General features: G+C 25.9%; 1 protein-coding gene and 1 long non-coding RNA gene across 3 annotated transcripts; one reads left to right on the top strand and one right to left on the bottom strand.

Moving 5' to 3' along the window:
- The first annotated feature begins 1,206 nt into the window (after window positions 1–1,206).
- On the top strand, window positions 1,207–20,091 carry LOC113792181 (uncharacterized). Of its 2 annotated transcripts, XM_075824261.1 has the most exons (7): window positions 1,207–2,372; window positions 3,567–3,585; window positions 6,176–6,202; window positions 10,588–11,691; window positions 16,949–17,445; window positions 19,394–19,483; window positions 19,574–20,091. In XM_075824261.1, the coding sequence occupies exons 1-7, from the start codon at window positions 1,207–1,209 to the stop codon at window positions 19,668–19,670; spliced, it is 3,000 nt and encodes a 999-aa protein (XP_075680376.1). In that variant the 3' UTR covers window positions 19,671–20,091. The 2 variants fall into 2 exon arrangements, with proteins under 2 accessions (XP_075680376.1, XP_075680377.1); XM_075824262.1 differs by lacking the exon at window positions 6,176–6,202.
- LOC142646126 (uncharacterized) lies at window positions 1,644–2,541 on the bottom strand. Its single transcript, XR_012847124.1, has 4 exons — window positions 2,406–2,541; window positions 2,172–2,306; window positions 1,877–2,113; window positions 1,644–1,783 (listed from the first exon to the last, which is right to left on the bottom strand). It is a non-coding gene; the product is annotated as an uncharacterized LOC142646126 (long non-coding RNA).
- Window positions 20,092–21,932: the final 1,841 nt, after the last annotated feature.

Below are 21,932 nucleotides of genomic sequence, written 5' to 3'. Positions count from 1 at the left end.
GATTGATTTTTTTTCTTCTCGATTCTGTTCTGTTCGATTCTATTTCTACCCCGGCGTTACCGAAAACAAACAAACACACACCTTTGAAGTTTGTTTTGCTCACACTCCCCCTCCAAAAAAATGATTTAAAGATTTCATTTTTTTCAATTAAAATCAAGTTCCCCACTTTTTATGAAGCTAAATCATTCACAAAACAAACACTACCACCACCACCAACAAAAAAAAAAATCAAATCAAAACACCAGACAAAAGAAAAGTGTAAGACCCGAATCCGATACCCAAAACACCGGAGAAAAGAAAAAAATTCCATTACGCATTTTTCTGGCACTTTTTTTTCTGTTAGTTGGTACGCATATAGCAAACACCAAAAAAAATAGAGGCAACCAAAAAAAAGAAAGAAGATTGGGTATATTGGAACCCAGAGAATTTCAATGAAAGGAATTTTCATTCAACCAGATAAAACCAGAGTCAACCAAACAAACAAAATGATGATGATGGAAAAAATTTTGTATATTTTCGGAACAGACATCTTTTCTAAAACTTCTTGTATTGGGTTTATTTTTCATATATCGTCATAAAAACAGAGATTCATTTCGTTCATTCGTTGTCTTGTCTTCCTTTTCGATTGGACGGTGGTGGTGATTTTGTTTGTTTTTTTTCAAGTGAAAAAAATGGTGAAAAAATAACCAAAACAAGAATTTTCTTTCGCGCCTAAACAAGAATTTTGTGTGATGTGTGATTCATGTGATGCATTTCAATTCAAAATGATCAAAGACAACAACAAACGATGATGATAATGGCAAAAATATCTCTGCATCAAACAAAACAAAACAAAAATAAAGAAGAAATCTAAATAAATAAATTAATCAACTAAATTACCAAATTTTGAATGAAAATAATCATCGACAATAATGATGTGTTTGTTTGTTTGTTTTTCGTTTATATTTTCCATTGTGATGATTGTGAAAACAAATAAAACAAACAAAAAAACACACATTATTGATTTAATTTTTTGAAATGAAATTAAGTAGAAAAAAAATAATAATCATCATTATAATCATCATTATCTAATTTGTTCGTCAATCAATTAACCTAATTAGTTAATTAATTGATTAGGTTTTGAAAATTTTCAATTCGTTTTTTTTTCTCTCTCCATAAAATGATCATTGAAAATGATTGAATTAATTAATTGATTGATAAAATAGGATGATGATAATGATAATGATGATGATGATGATGATGATGATGAATCAAGGTATATTAATTAGTGATCATCATCCGAATTATAATAATAATCAATATCATCATCATTATCAACAACAACAACAACAATTTCATTATTCACCAATTACAGCAACGACGAAAACGATGATGACAACAACCGAAATTAATAATAATGTTTGGTCAAAATCATCATTATTATCATCGTCATCGACGAAAAATTTTCTTCAAACATCAACAATGCCAACAACAATATCACAACAACAACAACAGCCAACAATATATTCATCAACAAATTCATATCTACCATCATTAACATTGGCAATATTATTAATGTCATCATCAACATTGGCACCATTTTTATCATCATCACCATCGTCTTCAAATCGTATTATCAATAATCATATAAGACGTTCGGTAACAGCCAAACAACAACAACAACAATCTAGTTCATTATCATCGAATCAATTTGATCTTCCATATTATCAAACAACAAATTCTTTTTCAATTTCATCATTATCATCATCGTCATTATTGCCAACATCATTGCCACTGTTTAGCACTAATAAACAAATAAAAAATGAATCAAATCAATTATCATCATCATTATCAACTAAAACAACAACATTGTTTGTAACACAAACATCAATATTACCTTTAGATTATTATAATAATGATGATGATGATAAAATATTTGATGATAGTATCGATGATATCGATGATAGTGATGATGATGATAATGATGATGGAAATACATTGCTCGATAATAATAATAATAATAATAATAATAATGATGATTTGGATATCGATGTTGAAGATTATAGTTATGATGATAGTAGTGTTGATGATGGTCTTCGAAATTCAACAACAACAACAATATCATCATCATCATCTAATAAAAATCAAAATATTACAATAACAATAATATTATCAATAATAACAATATTTACAATTGTTGGAAATTTAATGGTTATTTATGCAATATTTAATTATCGTCCATTACATAATGTACAAAATATGTTTATGGTATCATTAGCTGTTGCTGATATTGCTGTTGCCGTATTAGTAATGCCATTCAATCTTGCCTATAATCAATTAGATCGTTGGATATTTGGTTTACATTTATGTGAAATGTGGTTAACAAGCGATGTGTAAGTAAACAAAACAACAAAAAATATATTTACCGTTTTGTTTTTTTCCTTTCTTTCTTTCTTTCTTGAAAAAGAATATTATTCGAAAAGAATAATAATAATAACAACTATTTCGACACATTTGGTTTGTGTCGGTGTTTATGTGATTTCTCGGTTTGGATGGCTGTTTTTTTTTTTTTTTTTTTTTTTTTTTTTTTTTTTGTTTTGTTTTGTTTTTACTAATTATATAAATAACTACTATTTGTACATTTATTTTCATTTTATTTACTTAATGTTATCATTTTCTTTCTTTTCTTTCTTTCTTTCCTTCCTTCTTCTATCTACCAAAACGAAAAAAAAACCATTAACAAACATCGACAATTGACAACCAAAAACAAAAACCAAAAAAAAAAACCAATGTTTTGTCATTTTGTTAACTTGTAATATCATCATTGGATTGTTGTCTTGATATTAATCTTTTTTCTTTGGTTGTTTTTCGGATGCTCTGTATTTTTTTCTCTCTCTTCAAACATCAATTTATTGGCAACATTATAAATAAATAAATGAAAAATCTCATCATCTAAAAACAAAACTATTAAAACATTTTGTCGTATCTTTTTCTTTGTCGCAACAACAACAAAATTATACAAAATTCTGTGTGTGTGTGTGTGTGTGTGTAAATGAATGGATTGTTTGTTTGTTTGTTTATGTTTGTGTGTGATAATTATTAATGTCTTTGCTTGTTTCATGGATAATGTCAACAACAACAACAAAAAAAAACATTTATATAATTTCGAACGAAAAACATCCTCAACATCATCATGTTATATGTGAATGTGTGTTATAACATCACATCTATGAATGATTAAAATTCGAATGTTTTGATATGATGCTTATGATGATTTATATGATTGATTTGATTTTCTCTGTTATAATCATCATCTTCATTTAATAATTAAAACCTAAACAAACAAACAAAATCCATCTTTGTGTGTAATGAAAATAATGTGTAATATCAACTGAAAATGAAATCGACCATTTTTGATGTTGTTTTTTTTCTCATTTTGTTTCAAAAAAAACTAATAATGAAAATGAAAAATCAAAATCGTAATTTTCATCATCATTTGATGTTAACAACGAAATTTATTAAATTTGTAATTAATTTTGTGTTTTGTTTTCAAACATTTTTGGAACAAATCATGTTTCAATCTCTAGTCTATGTTGTACAGCATCGGTAAGTTGAATTTTGTAAAAAAAACCAAAATTTCCTTCTTTTCATTATTATCATTACACGATTTTTCACTAATAATACAAGCAATTAATTTTACTTTTATATAATCTAATTGATCTTTTGGATTATTATTATTATTATTATTCGATTAATATTTTGTAAATGAAAAAAATATTATTATTATTAAAAAAAAAATTCAATTATCATTTTCAATTTTATCGCTGGATTTACCAATATTTTTCTTCCAGTTTTTTTTGATGAAAATTTATTTCTATGAATTTTCCGTTTTTTTCCGTTTTTTGCAGGAAAAAATGTCAATATTTATCTCTTTCGCACACACACACACAATATTAAATACAATTTGAAACTGTTGTTGTTGTTGTTGTTTGAATGGACCAAAAACGAAAATATATATTTTTTGAATATAAAATTCTTCTTCTTTTTTACACCGTGCATCAATTTCTCTTTTTTTGCACCGTTTGACAAACGGAAATAGCAAAAAAAACGAAGAAAAATTTTAAATTCAAAAAATAAAATAGTGTTGAGTGTTTGTTTGTTTGGTTTGGTTGGTTTGGTGGTGAGAGTTTTTGAAAAGTTTTCTTTTTTTTTCGCTCGGTGTGTGTGTGAGTGTGTGAAAATCGTGTGTAGAATTTTTTTTCGCTTCGTTCCAGAAAGAATATTTTTTAAACAAGCACGATTCGGCATCAGGCAGCCAATCAAAAAATTTATTCAAAGTTTTTTTTTTTTTTTTGCCCAAGTTTGCCCAAACCACAAGTATAATCCAAGAAAATATAATATAGTATTTCGGTAGAAAGGTAAGTGTAGGTATTTATTGAAAAAATAGAAAAAGAAAGAAAGAAAGAAAGAAATCTTTAGTTTTTTCTCCCCCCCACACACACATTTATCTCTGTATGTGTCGACATGTATGATATAATAGAATTGATAAGCCTGAGAAATACAAAAATTTTTTGAATTGAATAATTGATTATTATTCTATATGAAATGGATGCTTAGAGAAAGAGAGAGATAGATAAAGTGTGAAAACACATTGGACACACATATGAATAGTGTTTTTTTTTCTTTTTTGGAATGGGCAAAAAAAAATATCTTTTCTTTTCTTTTTCTTTTCTTTTTCAAAGAAAAAGTTTCCATAATTTTTTTCCTGAAAACCTAAAAGAAATCTTGATTGAATTAAATGAATGAATGAATTTAAATTGAATTGAATTATGGATGAATGAATGATTTTGTTTTATTCATAAAGAGATTTTCTATAAATTTTTTATTCTGTTTCGAAACAATTTTATTAAATTCCAAAGTATATCAATCTCGTATTAAAATGATGATGATGATGATAAACGTAATTTTAATTAAATTTTGATATGAAACACACCCACACACACATCCACCCATACATTTAGAAGAAGAAAAAAAAATATGATGCGAATGATGATAATAACCAGAAATCTCTATGTTTGTATTGAAATTAATTCAATTAAAGTTGTGTTTGCAATGATTCGATGATTTGTACGAAAGCAAACAAACAAACAAACAAGCAAAAAAAACAAATAAATCAACAATAAAATTAGCTTTTTAAATTATATGTTTGCTTCTGTTTTCTGTTTGTTTGTTTGTTTGTTTGATTCAAACACTCCACAAATCAAGATATTGAACCAAAATTCTTGACATCTATCTCTATATTTGATTCGGGAAGAACAAGCGAAATAAAAAAAATTGAAAACAAATTATTTGGATGCCAAGTCAGTTTTTTTCTTATTTTTCGTTTTTGAAATTGATTTTTTTTTCATTCTTGGTTGGTAAATATTTACGTTGAGAAAAATAAAAAGCCTCTTTCATTCTCAATCAGACCATGAATAAAGAATTGAAAAAATTATGTTTGAAAGAAGCATTTATAATGTTGATGATGATGAAAACCCATTTAGATATTTTTATTGATAAAGTATTAGTGCAGTAGAAGTATTGGTAGAGCTCTTGTGTGTATGTTTTTTTGGTTTGGTTGATTGCAAAACTTTTTTTTTTTTTGTTCATTTTATTTCTGGTCGCAATTGATTCAAGGCATTTTCCTTTTACTTTTTTTTTCTCTTGATCTTTTTTTTCCCATATACACAATGTTTAGCATTATCGATTGGTTGGTTGAAAGAAAATTTTATTTTTTATTTTTTTGTTAAAATTAAATTAAATTAAATTAAATTTTCTTCTTTGCTCTTTATAGAGAGAAAGAAAGACCAATTGAAAATTCAATACACACATCATTCAAGTTAGCTATAGTAATAGACTATACCAGAAAAAAAAACGAAGGACAATGTGATGACCAAAATAATTTTGTTTGGTTTTGTCAAAAACCAAACAAAATATATCTGTCAAATACACATTCTTGTGGTCAGAATCTTTTAATTCAACAAAAACAACAACAACTTTCAACTTTTTTTTAAAAAAAATGAAATTCAAATTTTGATCCAGACCAGAAATTCATTCATCAAATTTTTTTTTCTTGTTTCACTATCGATCATTTTCTCAAGAAAAACTGATTTTTCTAATTTTTTTCTCTATTTTTTCCTCTTTTCACCCACTTTAGATACTCAATTTGTGTGCCATCGCTCTGGTAAGTCCAATGTTTGTTTTTTCTTGCTGAATTTTGATTCATCAAAACTTAAATTAAACGAGAAAATCTCAATTCAATCTCATATACAATATACTTGATTTCATTGATTTGGTTTTTTTGGCCAAAAATTTCCTATACTTTAGATTTACTTACTTGAATTTGTTTGTATCTAATGACATATCTACATGTTTTTTTTATTTTTGTCGAAAAGAATTGTATACATATGGTTGTGTGATCACATATGATGAAATTCAAGCTTTTTTCATTTTTTGTTCATATTTTTTCAAGATTTATCGAAGAATTTATCATTTTTCAAACAAAAATGAAACAGAAAATGAGAGAATTCTGATTGAAAATAATAAATGGAAATAACAAAAAAAATACCAACCAAATTCAAGTTGAATTTGAAATGAGAGAGATTTTCCATTTTGAAATTTCAACAACAAAAAAACCAGATGAAAATTTAAAATTCATTGGAATTTTAAATTTTTTCTTCTCTCCAACTAACTGGTAACCATCTCTTTCTCTTCTATATCTATCTCTTCCAATACATTCTTGATTACCAGAATAATTATCTTTAGCAATAACGACGATGACGACAAAATCTTCTTCTCTCTCAATCAATGTATCCTTAGGATATGATTGAAATTTGTAATTTTAAAATTTTGAAAAAAAAATTTCCAATTGAAATTCATGAGAAATTTTTTTGTTTTGTTTCCAATTTCATTCATATTGATGATTTGGGATTATTTTGTTTTGTTTTGTTTTATTATTAATCAAAATAATAATGATGATGATGATGATGAAATTCTCGAGAAATTCTCGAGTCATAATAAAGAAATAACCGAAAATTATAATGATAATTCTTTTGTTGATAATCATTTCCAAATAGATAATGTTTCTACATCTCCTTTCATTCCATTTATCGAATGACCCAAAACCAAACAAACAAACAAACAAACAAAAAACAACAGTAAACCAACAAAGATTAGTCGTTAGTATTTTTTGTTTTGTTTTTGTTTTCAATTCTTTCATTAATGAATAATATCATTTTGGCTTTAGTTATTTGTTTATTTTGTTGTTGTTGTTGTTTTTGTGATATAAAGATGAAACGAAAAACTAACCATCCAGCTAAACTAACTAACTAAACTAAACTTTTTTGTTGTTGTTGTTGTTGTATATTCCATGTTACAAACAATCATCATCATTATCAATTTTGTATTTTTATTATGTTTGTGTTCGTGCTATCATCATTATCATCACACACACACACACACAAAAATACGATTTATTCTGTATATTATAATTTTGGCCAATTCTTTATATTCTGAATTGGCCAGAATGAATGAATGAATAAATGATGATAATGATGAATAACAGAATAACAGAATCCTTGTTTATTGATCACATTTTCATTCTAATGATTTACATTGATTTTACATTTCAATTTAATATTTTTTTTAGGGGAAAAAATTGTTTATTTTTCTCTCTATGTAAATTGAACATTCAACATTGAAAAAACAAAACAAAACAAAAAAACATATTGTATGTTTTCAATTATATCATCTTTATTGTCGAAAATGATGATTGTTTTTTTTTTTTTTAAAAAAATATGATTCAATATGATTTGTGATTGTAGAATGGTACGCCTACGCACCATACACATTGTGAAACCAAAAATAAAAAAACATCTTAAACAAAATAGTAATTCAAACAATGGAAAACAAAATCGAAGAAATTGAATCGAAACATGTTATGTAAATAATGACTTTTTTTCCTGCTTGAAATTCAATGTTTATTATTATTATTATTATTGTCGTCCTCAAAACGTTGATGTTCAACAACAACAAACAACACACACACATATATTTGGTTCAAGAATCATCAAATCTTTCGGTTTTTTCGTTTGAAAAAGTTATTGTTGTTGTTTTTGAAATATCCAAAATGATTGTTAACAAAACAAAAAACATTTATATCATCTTTTGTGGTTGTTGTTGTTTTTTTACTTGCTCTTTTTTTTCACCAACGAAATTCTTTTCGACAATAATTCCATATGGTAAAAAAAGAAATTGGATTCTCGATTCGAACCAAGAAAAACAAAATTCAATTATTTAATCATCATTTCTTTTAATAATATTTTCTGGTTTTTGTTGTATAGAATTTTATCCCCTGAACCAAAATGATTACCAATTTTGATTCAAAGCAAAACTTGAAAAACAAAAATAAAAACTTCCCTTGAAAATAAATCATCATATTATATTTACATTTGAACTTTCTTTGTAAAAAAATTTGTTTTCTTGTTTGTTTTCGTTTTCATTTTGGATTCCAAAGTTTGGTCTTGTTTTGTTGTTGTTGTGTTGTACAAAACTATTATATAATAGCCTCAACAAAAAAAACAGAGAATATTTTGAGTAAAAAAAAAACTTTTTACTTTTAATTTTCTTTTCTCTTTTTTTTTCTTTTTAAAGTAAAAAAGCAAAATATTATTATTGTTATTGTAATATTTATCTATTAATAATAATGATATAGAATGAATTCAGAGGAAAACTAGGAAATCTTTTTTTTATTAAAAAAAAATGGTTCTTTAGAAATGGAAAACATTCATATAGAATGCTCATTAATTTTTTTTTCAATTCTTTCTATTGAAAAAAAAATTTATATTTCATTTGGATGTGTAGGCTAAATAGATAGGGGGTTAAAGATTAAATTTCCAAAAAAAATGAATAGAGTTTTTTTTTGTAATTATTATTAGTGAGTGTACATTTTGTCATCATCATTATCAATGCCAGAAAAAAATTATTATTATTATTATTTTGAATCGTTATTTAATGAATATATTCACAACAAAAAATATATTCATTGAACATTAACGATTCATTCAATTTTCATTGAAAATGTATGTATGTTCTTTCTGTTTGTTTCTCTTGATTAGCTCCAAAAACACGACGGTGTTTTTTTTTTTGTGTTGTTTGTTTTGTTTTGTTTTTGCTTTTTTATATGTGTAGAATATTCATTGATTTTTTCAATGCCATTTTCAATGATGATGATGATCTGAATAAAAACGAAAATTGATTATGAATATGCATGATATGTTTTTAATTTGTTCAAAAAAAGAACCAACAACAACAACAACAACAAATAAAAGAGCCAAACCTAAACCTTGCTATATATGTGTGTATACCTGTTTGTCAACAACAGAGCAACAACAACAACAATAATGAACCAAAAAATAATAAATTATAATCAATGAATCAATGAATTGTGATCCATTAATGCAAGGGGCACAAAAGATACAAGCAAAACAACAACAGCAATTCTTTTTTGTTTTTGTTTTTTGTTTCATGTTTGCCTCATATTTATTCATAGCCCTTTATGAAAATGAATTGTAAGTTGTGTTGAATCTTTTTTTTGTTGTTGTTTGTTTGTTAGTTGTTGTTGTTGTTGTTGAAAATAAATGAATGTCAAACATGCATGCATGAATGCCTACCACCAATATACATACCAATCATCACCATCATCATTATTATCAACAGCAACAAATAATATTATTTTGGTTGACCTGAATATAATAATAACAATAATGATAATGACAATGGATAGTGTAAAGGAAGTGATAGTGAATGCAACCAAACATATACACATAAATAATATGGTCCGAGATTTATTCTTCGTTTTTTTTTTCTTTCGTTGTTGTTGATTATAGAAAATGATGGCCAATGATGATGATCGTTACAAATAAAATGTAGAATAAATTATCACATGTGTACAATATATATTCACTACATTGAATTGAATGACAGAATTTGAATGAAACTTTTTTTTTATATATATGTTCTTTTTTTCTCATATCATCTTGTGTATGATTATTATCAATTTATAAAATTCTATATATTTTGTTTGGGTTATTTTTTATTTATAAAAGAATTTGTCCTTTTCTATCATCAATTTGATGATGATGATGATGATGACCATGATTATAATGGAATTTCTTTTTTCTTCTCGAATAATATTGTAATCAAACAACAACAACAACAAAGACATTGTGGAAAATGTCTATATTTTCTATCTTTGTGATTTTTGTTTGGGAATTCTGGAATTTGTTCGTTTTCCTCCCCCCAATAACAACGATGAAAAAAAATGATGATGATAATAATCATATACATGGTCAATGAATGAATGAATGAATGAATGAAAAAAATGAAGAAGAATCATTGGATTTTCTTATCTCTCTCTCTATATATGGGAAACATTATTAAACATAGATTTATCTTTAGTAGTGTATAAAAATGAATGAATAAAGATTAATACATAGATATTATTGTTAGTTATTTATATATGAAAAAAAATATTGATTTTTTCTTTTCTCTTTGATCTTTCTTCTTTAGGATCGTTATCAAGCAATACATGATCCGATAAATTATGCACAAAAACGTACAATGAGACGTGTTTGTACATCGATTGGTATTGTTTGGATATTATCGGCAATAATATCAATACCACCATTAATCGGTTGGAATGATTGGCCGGATGAATTTAATGAAGAAACACCATGTAAATTATCGGAAGAAAAAAGTTATATAATTTATTCATCAATGGGTTCATTTTATATACCATTATTTATAATGACTGTTGTTTATTTTAAAATATTTCAAGCAACAAGAAGACGATTAAAAGATCGTGCTAACGCAAGTGCAATTGTTAATTTAGGTAATTCAAGTCAACAACCATTAACAACAACACCATCATCAACAAAAAATAAATTAAAAAATCGACAACAACATGATAATAATGTAACAAAAATTGTATCATCATATGAAGATAGTTCAAGTTCAACATCACCAAAAACATCATCTTATATGACAAATACACAACGTTATTTACGTTGTTGTTTCAATTCAAATCGATATGGTCATAATAATGATAATAATGATGATAATGATCATCATCATCATCATCGATCCGTTAATAAATCAAATAATAAAAATAATAGAAAATTAAGATTTTCAACAAGAAAAATACTAAATGAAACTCGTATAGAAATTGAATCGGCAAGTGATGATCATTCAAGAATCAGTAGTAGTGAAGCATGTGTCGATATAACAAGTAATGTACCAGCCACTTATCATCGTGAATCATTATCAAATGAAAATGATAATTATCAACAACAATGTAACAACGATGTTATTGATGATGATGATGATGATGATGATGATGATGACGACGACGACGATGATGATGATGATGACAATGATAATGATAATAAATCGATTGAAAATGAAAAAAATTTATCAATCGAAAAATTTAAAATCAATCACCATCATGATAATGAATGTAGAATGGAAAAAAGTGCCTCAATAACAACAACCAATAATAATAATAATAATAATAATAATAATAACCAAAATCAACAACAGAATTTGAATAAAGTGTTCCTACAAGAATCATCATTTCAAGAATATTCTATTATTATTCAATCGGATACAAATTCGGTAAGATGAATTTTGTTATCATTTATTTTCATTAAAATTCATTCATTCAGCCAAGGATATCATTATTAAAATTTAAAATCTTTTTAATTTTGTTTTTTCACTTGAAAAAAGTCTCGATTAGAATTGAGTTAATTAATCATCATAAACACCTTCACCTCCATCAACACACCCACACTTTTTTGTTGGTTGTTTTCAATTGTTTTGTCTTTTTGTTCACAGGAATATTAATAATTTAGCTATTCAAAATTGATTACCCTTTTTTTTATCATTCTAATTCTTCAGAAAAGTTGAAAAGAAATTATACCCGAAAAGTGCTAAATTTCAATGAATTTTTATTCACAGAAGCAGCCATAAAAACTGTTTAAAAGAGAATCATATATATTGCAAAACGAAAAAAAAAATAATTAATAGTTTTTCCTTTTACAAAACACACTAATGGATAACTTTTTCGAGCTTCAAACAAAAAAAATGGAATGAAATTATTTTTCATTTTTGCGACCAATTTCACACAAACACATGTGTGTTTCGATTGTCCTCATATTTTTTTTATTATTATTATTAGTTTAGCGTTTTATTTGGGAAAAAATACAAAAAATTCTGCTGTCTGCTTTCATTAATTATCATTATCATTATTAATAATAACCATAACAAAAAAAAAAAAAAAAATGATATTTGAAATGAAAATTTGAGTTTTAGTTTAGTTTGTTTTTCCTATCATTTCTCTTTTGTTGATGATGTGTTCGGCATATGTGTGTGTGTGTTTCATAAGTGTGGATGTTATGTTATAAAACTTGAGAAAGTTGTTAAAAAAATTTTTTTGTTTCCTTTTTGAGCCGTTTGATAAACTTTGTTGTTGTTTTTGTTGTTTGATAGGCCAAATTGATTTTAAAGTTTTTTGTTTCCTCATTTAAACAATAAGCGATAAAAAAATGATGATATGAAACTGGTCTAAACCCCGAAAAAAATAACAAATATCAATTTTTTTTCTCGCAAAAGACAGTGAAAAAACAAACAAACAAACAACCCTAGCCATCAATCCGATTAATAATAAAGAACCCTGATAAGAGAAAGAAAGAAAAAACTTATTTATTTTCGGCTCCCTTGATGTCGATCATCATCATATCGATTACCAATCATCAAGAGTGAAAAGAAAAGAAAAGAAAAGAAAAAATATTTTAGCCATCGATCTATCCATTCATTCATTCATTTATAGTAGTTTTTTTCTGCTTTCTTTATTCTTTCAAATGGAACATAATCGTTTCTCATTAAAAGAAATTAAAAGAATGATGGAAAAGCTATTTTTCCATCATTCTTTAAAGATAATAATTTAAACGAAAAAACCCCCAAAAATAAAATAATATAAAACGTTTATTATTATTATTATCGTTATTGTTTATTGTTTTTTTTTCATTAATATCAATCATATATCTAATATGATGGAATAGGAATTTATCCAAAATGAACATACAGCATTCATATTCTTTCTTTAATGATGGATAACATCATCAAGGCGATTGGCCTTATACGCACATTAACAATATTAATGAAAAAAAACAAAAATATAAAGCCTATATATGTGTTCAAGTGTTGAAATGCAATATTATATTACACATTTGATGATATACATAGATATAGATGATGATTGTTTGGTTGAATGAATTACTAACTGAATGACTGACTGACTGACTGACTGATTTACTTTGTTAATCGAGTATAGAATTTTTGTTGTTGTTGTTGTTTGGCTGTATTGATCGACGATATTCTTTCAATGAAAATCATCATATATGATTGAATTTTTTGTTTCGTCAAAACCCGAATAATATCATTCAATATCCCTATTTGCCATTATATTTATAATGACTTTATAGAGCGATAGAGTGAGAGAGGAAGAGATAAATTGATCAAATAAGCGTTTTTCTTTCTATCTAACCATTCATTCATTGTTCCAAAAAAAAATCGTTTATGCGGTTTATTTTTCTCCAGAATTTTCTGAGGATTTTTCTTCTTCTTCTTTTGGATTTGATTTGTTCTGTTCGTGATACGATAATCAAACAAACAAACAAAAAAAACTATGGAGAAAACATGATGATAGTGAATACAATGGCGAATTCAATTTTTGATTTTTATATCAGAAAGAAAAAAAGAAAAATTATTATTATTATTATTTTCAATAATAAAAGATTTCCTATAGTCGAATAATAATAATGATAATAAAGCGAAGAGAAACAAACAAACAAACAAACAAACCATTATATAATAATATTATGTAAGTTCAATATGTTTTTATCAATTTTCTATCATCATCATCATCATCATACAACAACAACAACAATGATGATGATAATAATGTATGATTATCATCAATTTATCATCATTGATTGATTGTGTATGTGTGGTTATTTTATTTCATTATATTTGCTTTTGTTGTTGTTCGATGGCTAACGAAATTTTCTTCAATTTTTCCATTCTTTTCTTTTCCATAATGGATCGATCAAACAATAATAATAATGATAATCGAAAAAAGAAAAAATTTTGAAATGGAATTTCTTTATTTTTGGCCATCAATTTCTCCGAGTGTGTTTAGTGTGAATGAATGATTTTTTTCCTTCTCTTTACACACACAAACATTGTGTATATATTTGTTTTGATCTTTGGAAAAACAAATTTTCTTCGTTTTTTTCTTCTTCTTTGATGATTGAAAAGAATCATTCATAGGCAATGATGATGATGATGATGATTTCTAGTGAAGAAAAGATAAAAATAAAGATGTTGATCTTTACGAAAAAAAAAAATTTTTATTCCGAATTTTTTTTTTCTTTTTTCGGTTCAACAACAATAAATAATGGAGAAAAGAATCTGGAATCCAGAAGATATAGTGAGTGAGTGAGTATGATGAATCATGTGAAGAGATTTTCAAAATTGATTTTTTCATTCTTTCTTTCTTTCTTTTCATTTCTTTATCTAGGTTCAATTCTCTTATTTCACTATAGTTGTTGTTGTTGTTGTTGGACAAAAACGGCTGGAATTAATTTGAATGATAAGATAGATGATGATGATGATGATAAGTGTTTAATCAAGAGAAAATAATGATGATGATGATGATGATGATATAACTTGAATACTAATCATAATAATATATGGCTGTCTGGCTGTCTTAGTCTGTCGTTCTTCGTTAATGTAAATGAATGAGAATCGATCAAATTTTTTTCTGATATTCACCACCTACGCTTATTGAATATATCGCTTTGTAGTTTTGTTTTGTTTTTTTTTGCACCATGTCAAATTAACTAAATCAAAGACTAACTAATCAATTGATTGATAGGATTTTTTCAATTTTGTTTTGTTTTTTGTAAAGTGATTTTTTTCTGTTGTTTTTCCCATTGATTACATTGATTTGTAATTTCAATTTAATTGGCTTTTATATTATTGATTTTATCATTATCATCTTCATTGATTGATATGAAATAGGGTCAATTCAATATGAATGAATGAAGAAAAAAACCGAGAGATGGTTCAGAACATTTTCGTTGATCCGGAAATTCTTTTCCATACGACAAAAGATCTTTGTAAAAGAGATAAAGCATAGAGAGGATTGTGAGAAAAAAAATTGATCCATTTTTTTTTTTTTTTTTTTGGTTGCCATAAAAATGTCATTAATATTTGCGAAATAAGCGAGTTGAGTGTGTCGTCGTGTATGTATGGATTGGATGCAACAAAATATCGATTTCTTTTTTTTTGTTTGCCCGAAACGTGGTAATCAAAAAATCGAAATTTTTTCTTTTCGTTCTGCTATGCGAACCGGAGAGAGAGAGAAAAAAAAATTCAGTATTTTAAAAAAAATTGAAATTTTTCTCGAATGAATTTAATTAACATTCATTGTTGAATGTGACGAAAAGAATTTGATCGATTTTTGCGTGTGTGTGTGTGTTGTGCATTGATTTCAGAATTTTCAAAATTCTTTTATTCGCTCTCTCGCTTGCTTTCTTCATTTTTTGTGAATTAATTTCATCAAGAAGCATTGAGAGAAAAAAAAATGACTAACTAAAAGTAAAAAACAAGATCAAAAAAAAAAATCAATTGTGATTGTCTCATCACATTTTATGTCTGTCTGTTTTTTTTTTTTTTTTTTTTTTTTTTTTTTTTTTGTTTGATTCAAATTAAAACGAACAAAACTGATGAAAAGAGAGATTGTCGAATACTTTTGTTCCTTGATATATTATTCGACTGTGTAGATGTGTGATGTGTGAATGTATTTTTTTTTCGATGACAAATTGTAATCGGAAATATCAAATAATGTTTTGTAAGCGGATTTTATTTTTTTGTCTACCATTTCACAAGGATAGGAAAAGTTGTGAAACGATACATTTTCATTCTTTTCACATTTTTTTTCTTCTCATTATTCAATGTCCGAATTCTTTTATATTTTCTTGCATACTTTTTTGTTTTGTTTTGTTCAGGAAGTAAAACTAGATTCTGTTAGCATCAATTTTGTGTGTTGGTTTTCAAAACATCATCATCACATACTCTTTGCTCACTGTGTTTTCTTTTTCTTTTTTTCACCGGGTTATCTTCGGAATAAACATTGATGATGAAAATGTGATTGACTTGAATTTGGTTGTTTGAAATTTTTACATTCATTTTATGCCTGGGTGAGTGGATGGGGGGTGTATATAGTGTGTGTGTGTGTGTGTGTGTGTGTGTCATTGTTTTGTTTTGTTTTAACCATCTACTATCCATTATATAATTTGATGATGATAATTTTTTTTCCTATGAGAATTTACTTCTTGTTGTCTGTTTGTCTTTTACTATTTTACTGGCTGCCTAGTTTCGTTCTCTGTTTTGTTTTTGTTTTTGTTGTTGGATTTTCCCATACGAGACACACACAAACATGAATGATTATCGACCATTTTAACATTGTGTTAAATTTTTTTTGTTTTTCCATGGTCCATTTGTGTTTTCCGTTTTGTTATTTACATATGATATATATGCTGTACATTGTGCAAGGATAAACAAACAAACAAACTAACGAAATGTATCTAGGAATGTTTGTTGTTTTCCGTTTTGTTTTTTGTTTTGAACGTTAATTTTAATTAAAATTATACAAAATTTTTTAGCTGTAACATTGTTGTTTTTTGCATTCTGTTGATGATGTTTAGAATTAGAATTTTTTTTTTGTTTTTTGAAGAAAAAAGAAATGATTCATTTGTTTCTCGTTTTGTTTATTTATTCTTTTTTTTACTTTTGTTTTGTTTCATAGAAAAAACATCTGCCAACAAATGATAATGATGATGGTAATAATCATAATGAAACGACAACGTTTGTCATTAGTAAAGATATTCAACAGCAACAACAACTTGATCGTAGGAAGAATATTAGCCCACAATCGTCTACTAATCAACAACAACAACAACAAGTAATTAGCTCAACAACATCAGCATCATTTGCTGCATCAACATCATCAATTGTAAATAGTGATAATAATAATAATAATAATAATCCAACAATAGTTAAAACGGAACAACAACAACAACAACATAATCGTTCAAATAGTAAATATTTGAAAATGTTCAAACAACAACAACAACAACAACAGCAACCATCAATGATAACAACTGGAACAACAACAATAATTACAAAACCATTACCAGTATCAGTGAAAAAAATATGGGAAGAAAAGCAAAAAATTTCATTATCACGTGAACGTCGTGCAACAAGAATTTTAGGCATTATTATGGGTGTATTCGTTGCTTGTTGGTAAGTATTTGTATTGTTTTGTTTAGTTTTTTTTTGTATTGGCAAGTTTTTTCTATTTTTTTTTTTTTTTTTGTTGCTGTTGTTGTTTTTTGTCATTCATTTACTCCCATTTCATTTCAATGTTGATAAAAATATAAAGTGACAGTGAAATATTTATATAGAGTTTGTTCCAATGAAGACGCCTTTAGGCAATGACATCTTCTTTTTTTGTTTTTGTTTTTTGTTGAAAATTTTTTGACGAAAATGATGTTGACCATTTTTATACACTTCTCTGTGTGTGTTATGTCATTCTTGTCATCATCGAATAATTGTCTATGAATTTTTTTTTAATAAATGAAGGAAATAACAAAATATCACATTAATATATGATTGGCATTCAATTCAACAACAATTTTTTTTTCAATTCAATTTAATTTCAAGACATGCTTTGATAGTAAAAAAAAATTCCATTTCAATAATAAGATCGAATAATAAAGGGAGAAGAAATCTTTTTTGTTTCATCAACTTTAAAATCATCAAATTTTCATCGAAATTTTTGTTTTGTTGAAAATGATAAAAATAATGATGCTAACATAATTTGACATGCCATTCTTCATTCATTTGATTCATTCACTGAATGAAAAAATACATTGCAAAAACATTGTTTTATTGTACGATGATATCGAACGAGATAGAGAGAAAAAAAATTTGTTAATTAGTAAATGCATTATACTTGTTTTTCTTGCGATTCTTCTTTTTTTTTTTGAATTTTGATATTGACCAAATACAAATACAAGAATTTCATTTGCTTACATCTTTTGATGATGATGATGATGATGATATCTATTTATTCTTGGGAAAAATAATTGACACACAGAATGAAAAATGAAAGATGGAAAGAAAGAAGTTTATTTTTCCATAAGAAAAACTAAAGAACTAAAGAAAAGAATATCCCCCCCAAAAATTCTTTACGAATTTAATCTTTAGTGGTTAATTGTATTGATGACGAGATTTTCTATTCGATTGACATTGATCAATATGCATTATTTATTTATTTATTTCAAATTCTTTATTCTCTCTTTCTAATATATTCATTTTGAAAGAGAGAATAAAAAAATTCCATTTTCTAATGCAAAAAAAAACGAAACGAAACGAAAGAATTTTTGCATATAACTTTAACGTCATCATCATCATCATCTTGGTTGTTTTGTTGATGAATGTAATAATGATAATAATGGACATAGAAGACAGAGAAGAAAAGGAAAAAAAATATTTCAAGTGTGTCAACAAATAATGATCATAATGTGTGTGTGTGTGTGTGTGAGTGTTTGTGTTTGATGGAAAACAAATTAATTTGTCTATCGATAGATGCCAAACAACAACAATAACAAAATGAATGAATGAATAAAGGAATAAAATGTCTCCATATGATGATGCTTAATAATTCTATATTATCATCATTATTATAGTCTACATTTCAAACAAAGCTGTGTATAGGTTTCAACAAAATATGTTAAAGTTTACTGTTTGTGTGTGTGTTTTGGTAATGAAAGAGAGAGGGTTACAAATTTTTATTTTATTTTTTATTATTTTTGCAAACAAAGTTTTAGTCATATCTTTTCATCATTATCATTGTTGAAATAATAATAATGATCCAGCAAAAAGAAAAAATTGCAGAGTGAGAGAGGCATCCTTTTTTTGTTTGTTTGTTTTTTTTTTTTTTTTTGATGAAAGAATTTTTGGTTGTTGTTTTTTGTTTCAGACTGAATTTCCTGTCAAAAACTTTTCAAAAAACTTTTCATTTTAATCAATAATTTTCGTTATTATTATTATCATTATTTAAAAAATTTCACTTTTTCTCTATGTTTTCATATTCACTTATTTTTCTTTTTCTCTTTTTCTTTCGCTTTCCAATTTGGATTCCATCAATATTTGTTAATCGTTTCAAACCCAAAATCAAAACGCATAGGCTTCCATTCTTTTTAATGTATGTTATAGTGCCTTTTTGTAAATCATGTGAATTATCACGTGAAACGGTCAATTTTATTACATGGCTTGGGTAAGTTGGTTTTCACTCTTTTTTTTAATGTTTGTATAGCGTGATTGATTGATTTTTATTGTTTTTTTCTTTTCTCAAAAATACACACAGATATATGAATTCAGCTATAAATCCGTTAATTTATTGTGGATTTAATCGCGATTTTCGTCGTGCATTTCAAAAAATTATTCTATGTAAAAATGTATAAAAATTCAATTCAATCATTCATTCTGCCGGCCATATTTATAAAGAAAAAGCAAGAATTCTTTCTCTTTTTGGATGTTTTCATCGGATAAAACATTTTTTGCAAACATTACCACCATCGATTATTATCTGCTGATAACAAAAAAAAAAAAAATGTTTAACTCAAAAACTTATTGTTGTTTTTTTCCTCTATTTTGCTCATTTTAATATCTAATTTTTTGAACAAAAAAAAACTGTTGTTGATTTTCAAACCAGACAAATTTCCTTCAACAAAACAAAATTGAATTTTGAATTTTTATTTTTCTTCAAAATGTACATAAATTTTTGACTGTCTTTTTTCTTGTAACAAAAACATTCTGTAAACATTCTATGAACAAGAATAAAATGTAGATACTTTTCTGTTGTTGTTGTTGTTGTTCATTATATTTCCTGTTTATTTTTTTTCAATTTGTTTTTTATCATTTTTCTTTGTTTTCTCTTTATTTAGGTAAACCATCAAATTTGAATTTTGTTTGTTTCGATTCTTGATGGAAATTTCCCGGAAAAGCCATGAAAATTCACAAAATATTCGGCAAGAATGATGATGATGATGACCAAACGATTGAAAATCGATTGGAATGGGAAAAACTGTTGTTTTTTTTGTTTTTGTTTTTGTTTTTTGGAAATTTAATTTTGTCCAGTGAAAAATAAATTTGAAACGTTTTAGGCAAAAGAAAGGAATTCTTGGCATTCTCAACAAAGACTTACGAAAGAAACTACAGTAAAATTTATTTAAGTATGGACATTCCAGAATATAAACGAAAAAGGAAAAATTTTAATGTCGACAAACAACATATAATAATAATTCCAGATGTGTTTCGTTCGTTTCGTGTGTTTGTCACTAAATAAATGTTCATTTTTTTTATGTAAACAGATGATGATTTTGTTGTTTTTGTTTTGTTATTCAATGTTGAAATATTTTTAAAGAAAAAATTTAAGAAAAAAAAAACAAAAATCAACTCGAATAATTTTTCCATCATTCATTTTTGATTCTGTTTGAAAGAAAAAACAAACATTCCAGATGTTTATTTTGCAAAAAAATGGATGATGAAATTGATGATTGCAATTTGAAGAAAAACAAAAAAAAGTCAAAAAACCTGTTACCTGGTGTGGTAGCAATGTGGACTGGTGTGTAATATTCAATTCCTCAAGAATATTTCTCTCTGTTTGTTTGTTTTGTTTTTGATTAAATAGAAAAAAATTCCAAATAATCATCATCAACAGCAACAAAAATGAAAAATGAATAAAGTTGAATTCAGTTTTTTTTCATTTAATTTATTATTGTAACGTTTGGTTCGTTACATTATCTTCTTCTTTTTTTTTCATTCTCGCATACCATACCGAAAACAAATTTCAAATACCTGATGTCTGATTTTTTTTTGTTTGTGTGAAAAAAATGAATGAAAAAATTTAATTGAAATTTTCTTTTAAAAAAATGTATGATACGCACATCCCAACACATTTAACACACACACACACACACGTTGCATATTAAATTAGAATTTAAATTTAGATTCAAATGGATAGATAGGCCAACAACAACAACAACAATAAACGAGAAAAACAACAACAACAACAAACTTTTCATTAATAATAATGATGATGAAACTGATATTATGAAAGAAAATTAAGATTTTTCACTCTTTTTGTTTCATTTCATAATGAAACAAACAAACAACAAAAAATCTAATAATAAAAGTTATCCCCTTTCATTTCTATCTTATGGATGTGTTTTTTTTTCGTTGTTGAAACTTTTTTTCTCTGTTGTAGTTGTTTTTTAATGATTTTTGTATCATTATTTTTGTGATTTAAACGTTTCATTTTGAAGAAATTTTTTGTTTATCTTAAAATGAAGAAAATAACAATGTCGAACAACAAATCAAGCAAAACTTGAACAAAAAAAAAAAAAGTTTTATGATTCTTGTTGTTGTTGTTCTTGAAGAAGTTTTCCAAACAACAAACAGTATAAATGATCCATTTGTCCCCCGTTCACATCCTTATTCTGTTTCAAAAAAAAAAAAATGATAATAATGATAATAAGATGAAAAATAATGATGATAATATTTTCTCTCCATTGTTTTTATCATTATTATTATTATTATGAAGAGGTTTTTTTTCATTTGGAAATTTTTTTTTGCTTTTTCGTTTTTCCCCCTTCCTGATTACAATAATAATAATATTCTCTCTCTCTCTCTCTCTCTCTCTCTCTCTCTCTCTCTCTCTCTCT

This window comes from Dermatophagoides pteronyssinus, unplaced genomic scaffold (assembly GCF_027571235.1).
Source record: "Dermatophagoides pteronyssinus isolate colony J.1.1.1.1 unplaced genomic scaffold, Derpt_VIB-CSIC_2022.12 sq0063, whole genome shotgun sequence".
Classification (NCBI taxonomy): Eukaryota; Metazoa; Arthropoda; class Arachnida; order Sarcoptiformes; family Pyroglyphidae; genus Dermatophagoides; species Dermatophagoides pteronyssinus.
This window is presented reverse-complemented; position numbering and strand designations above follow the sequence as displayed.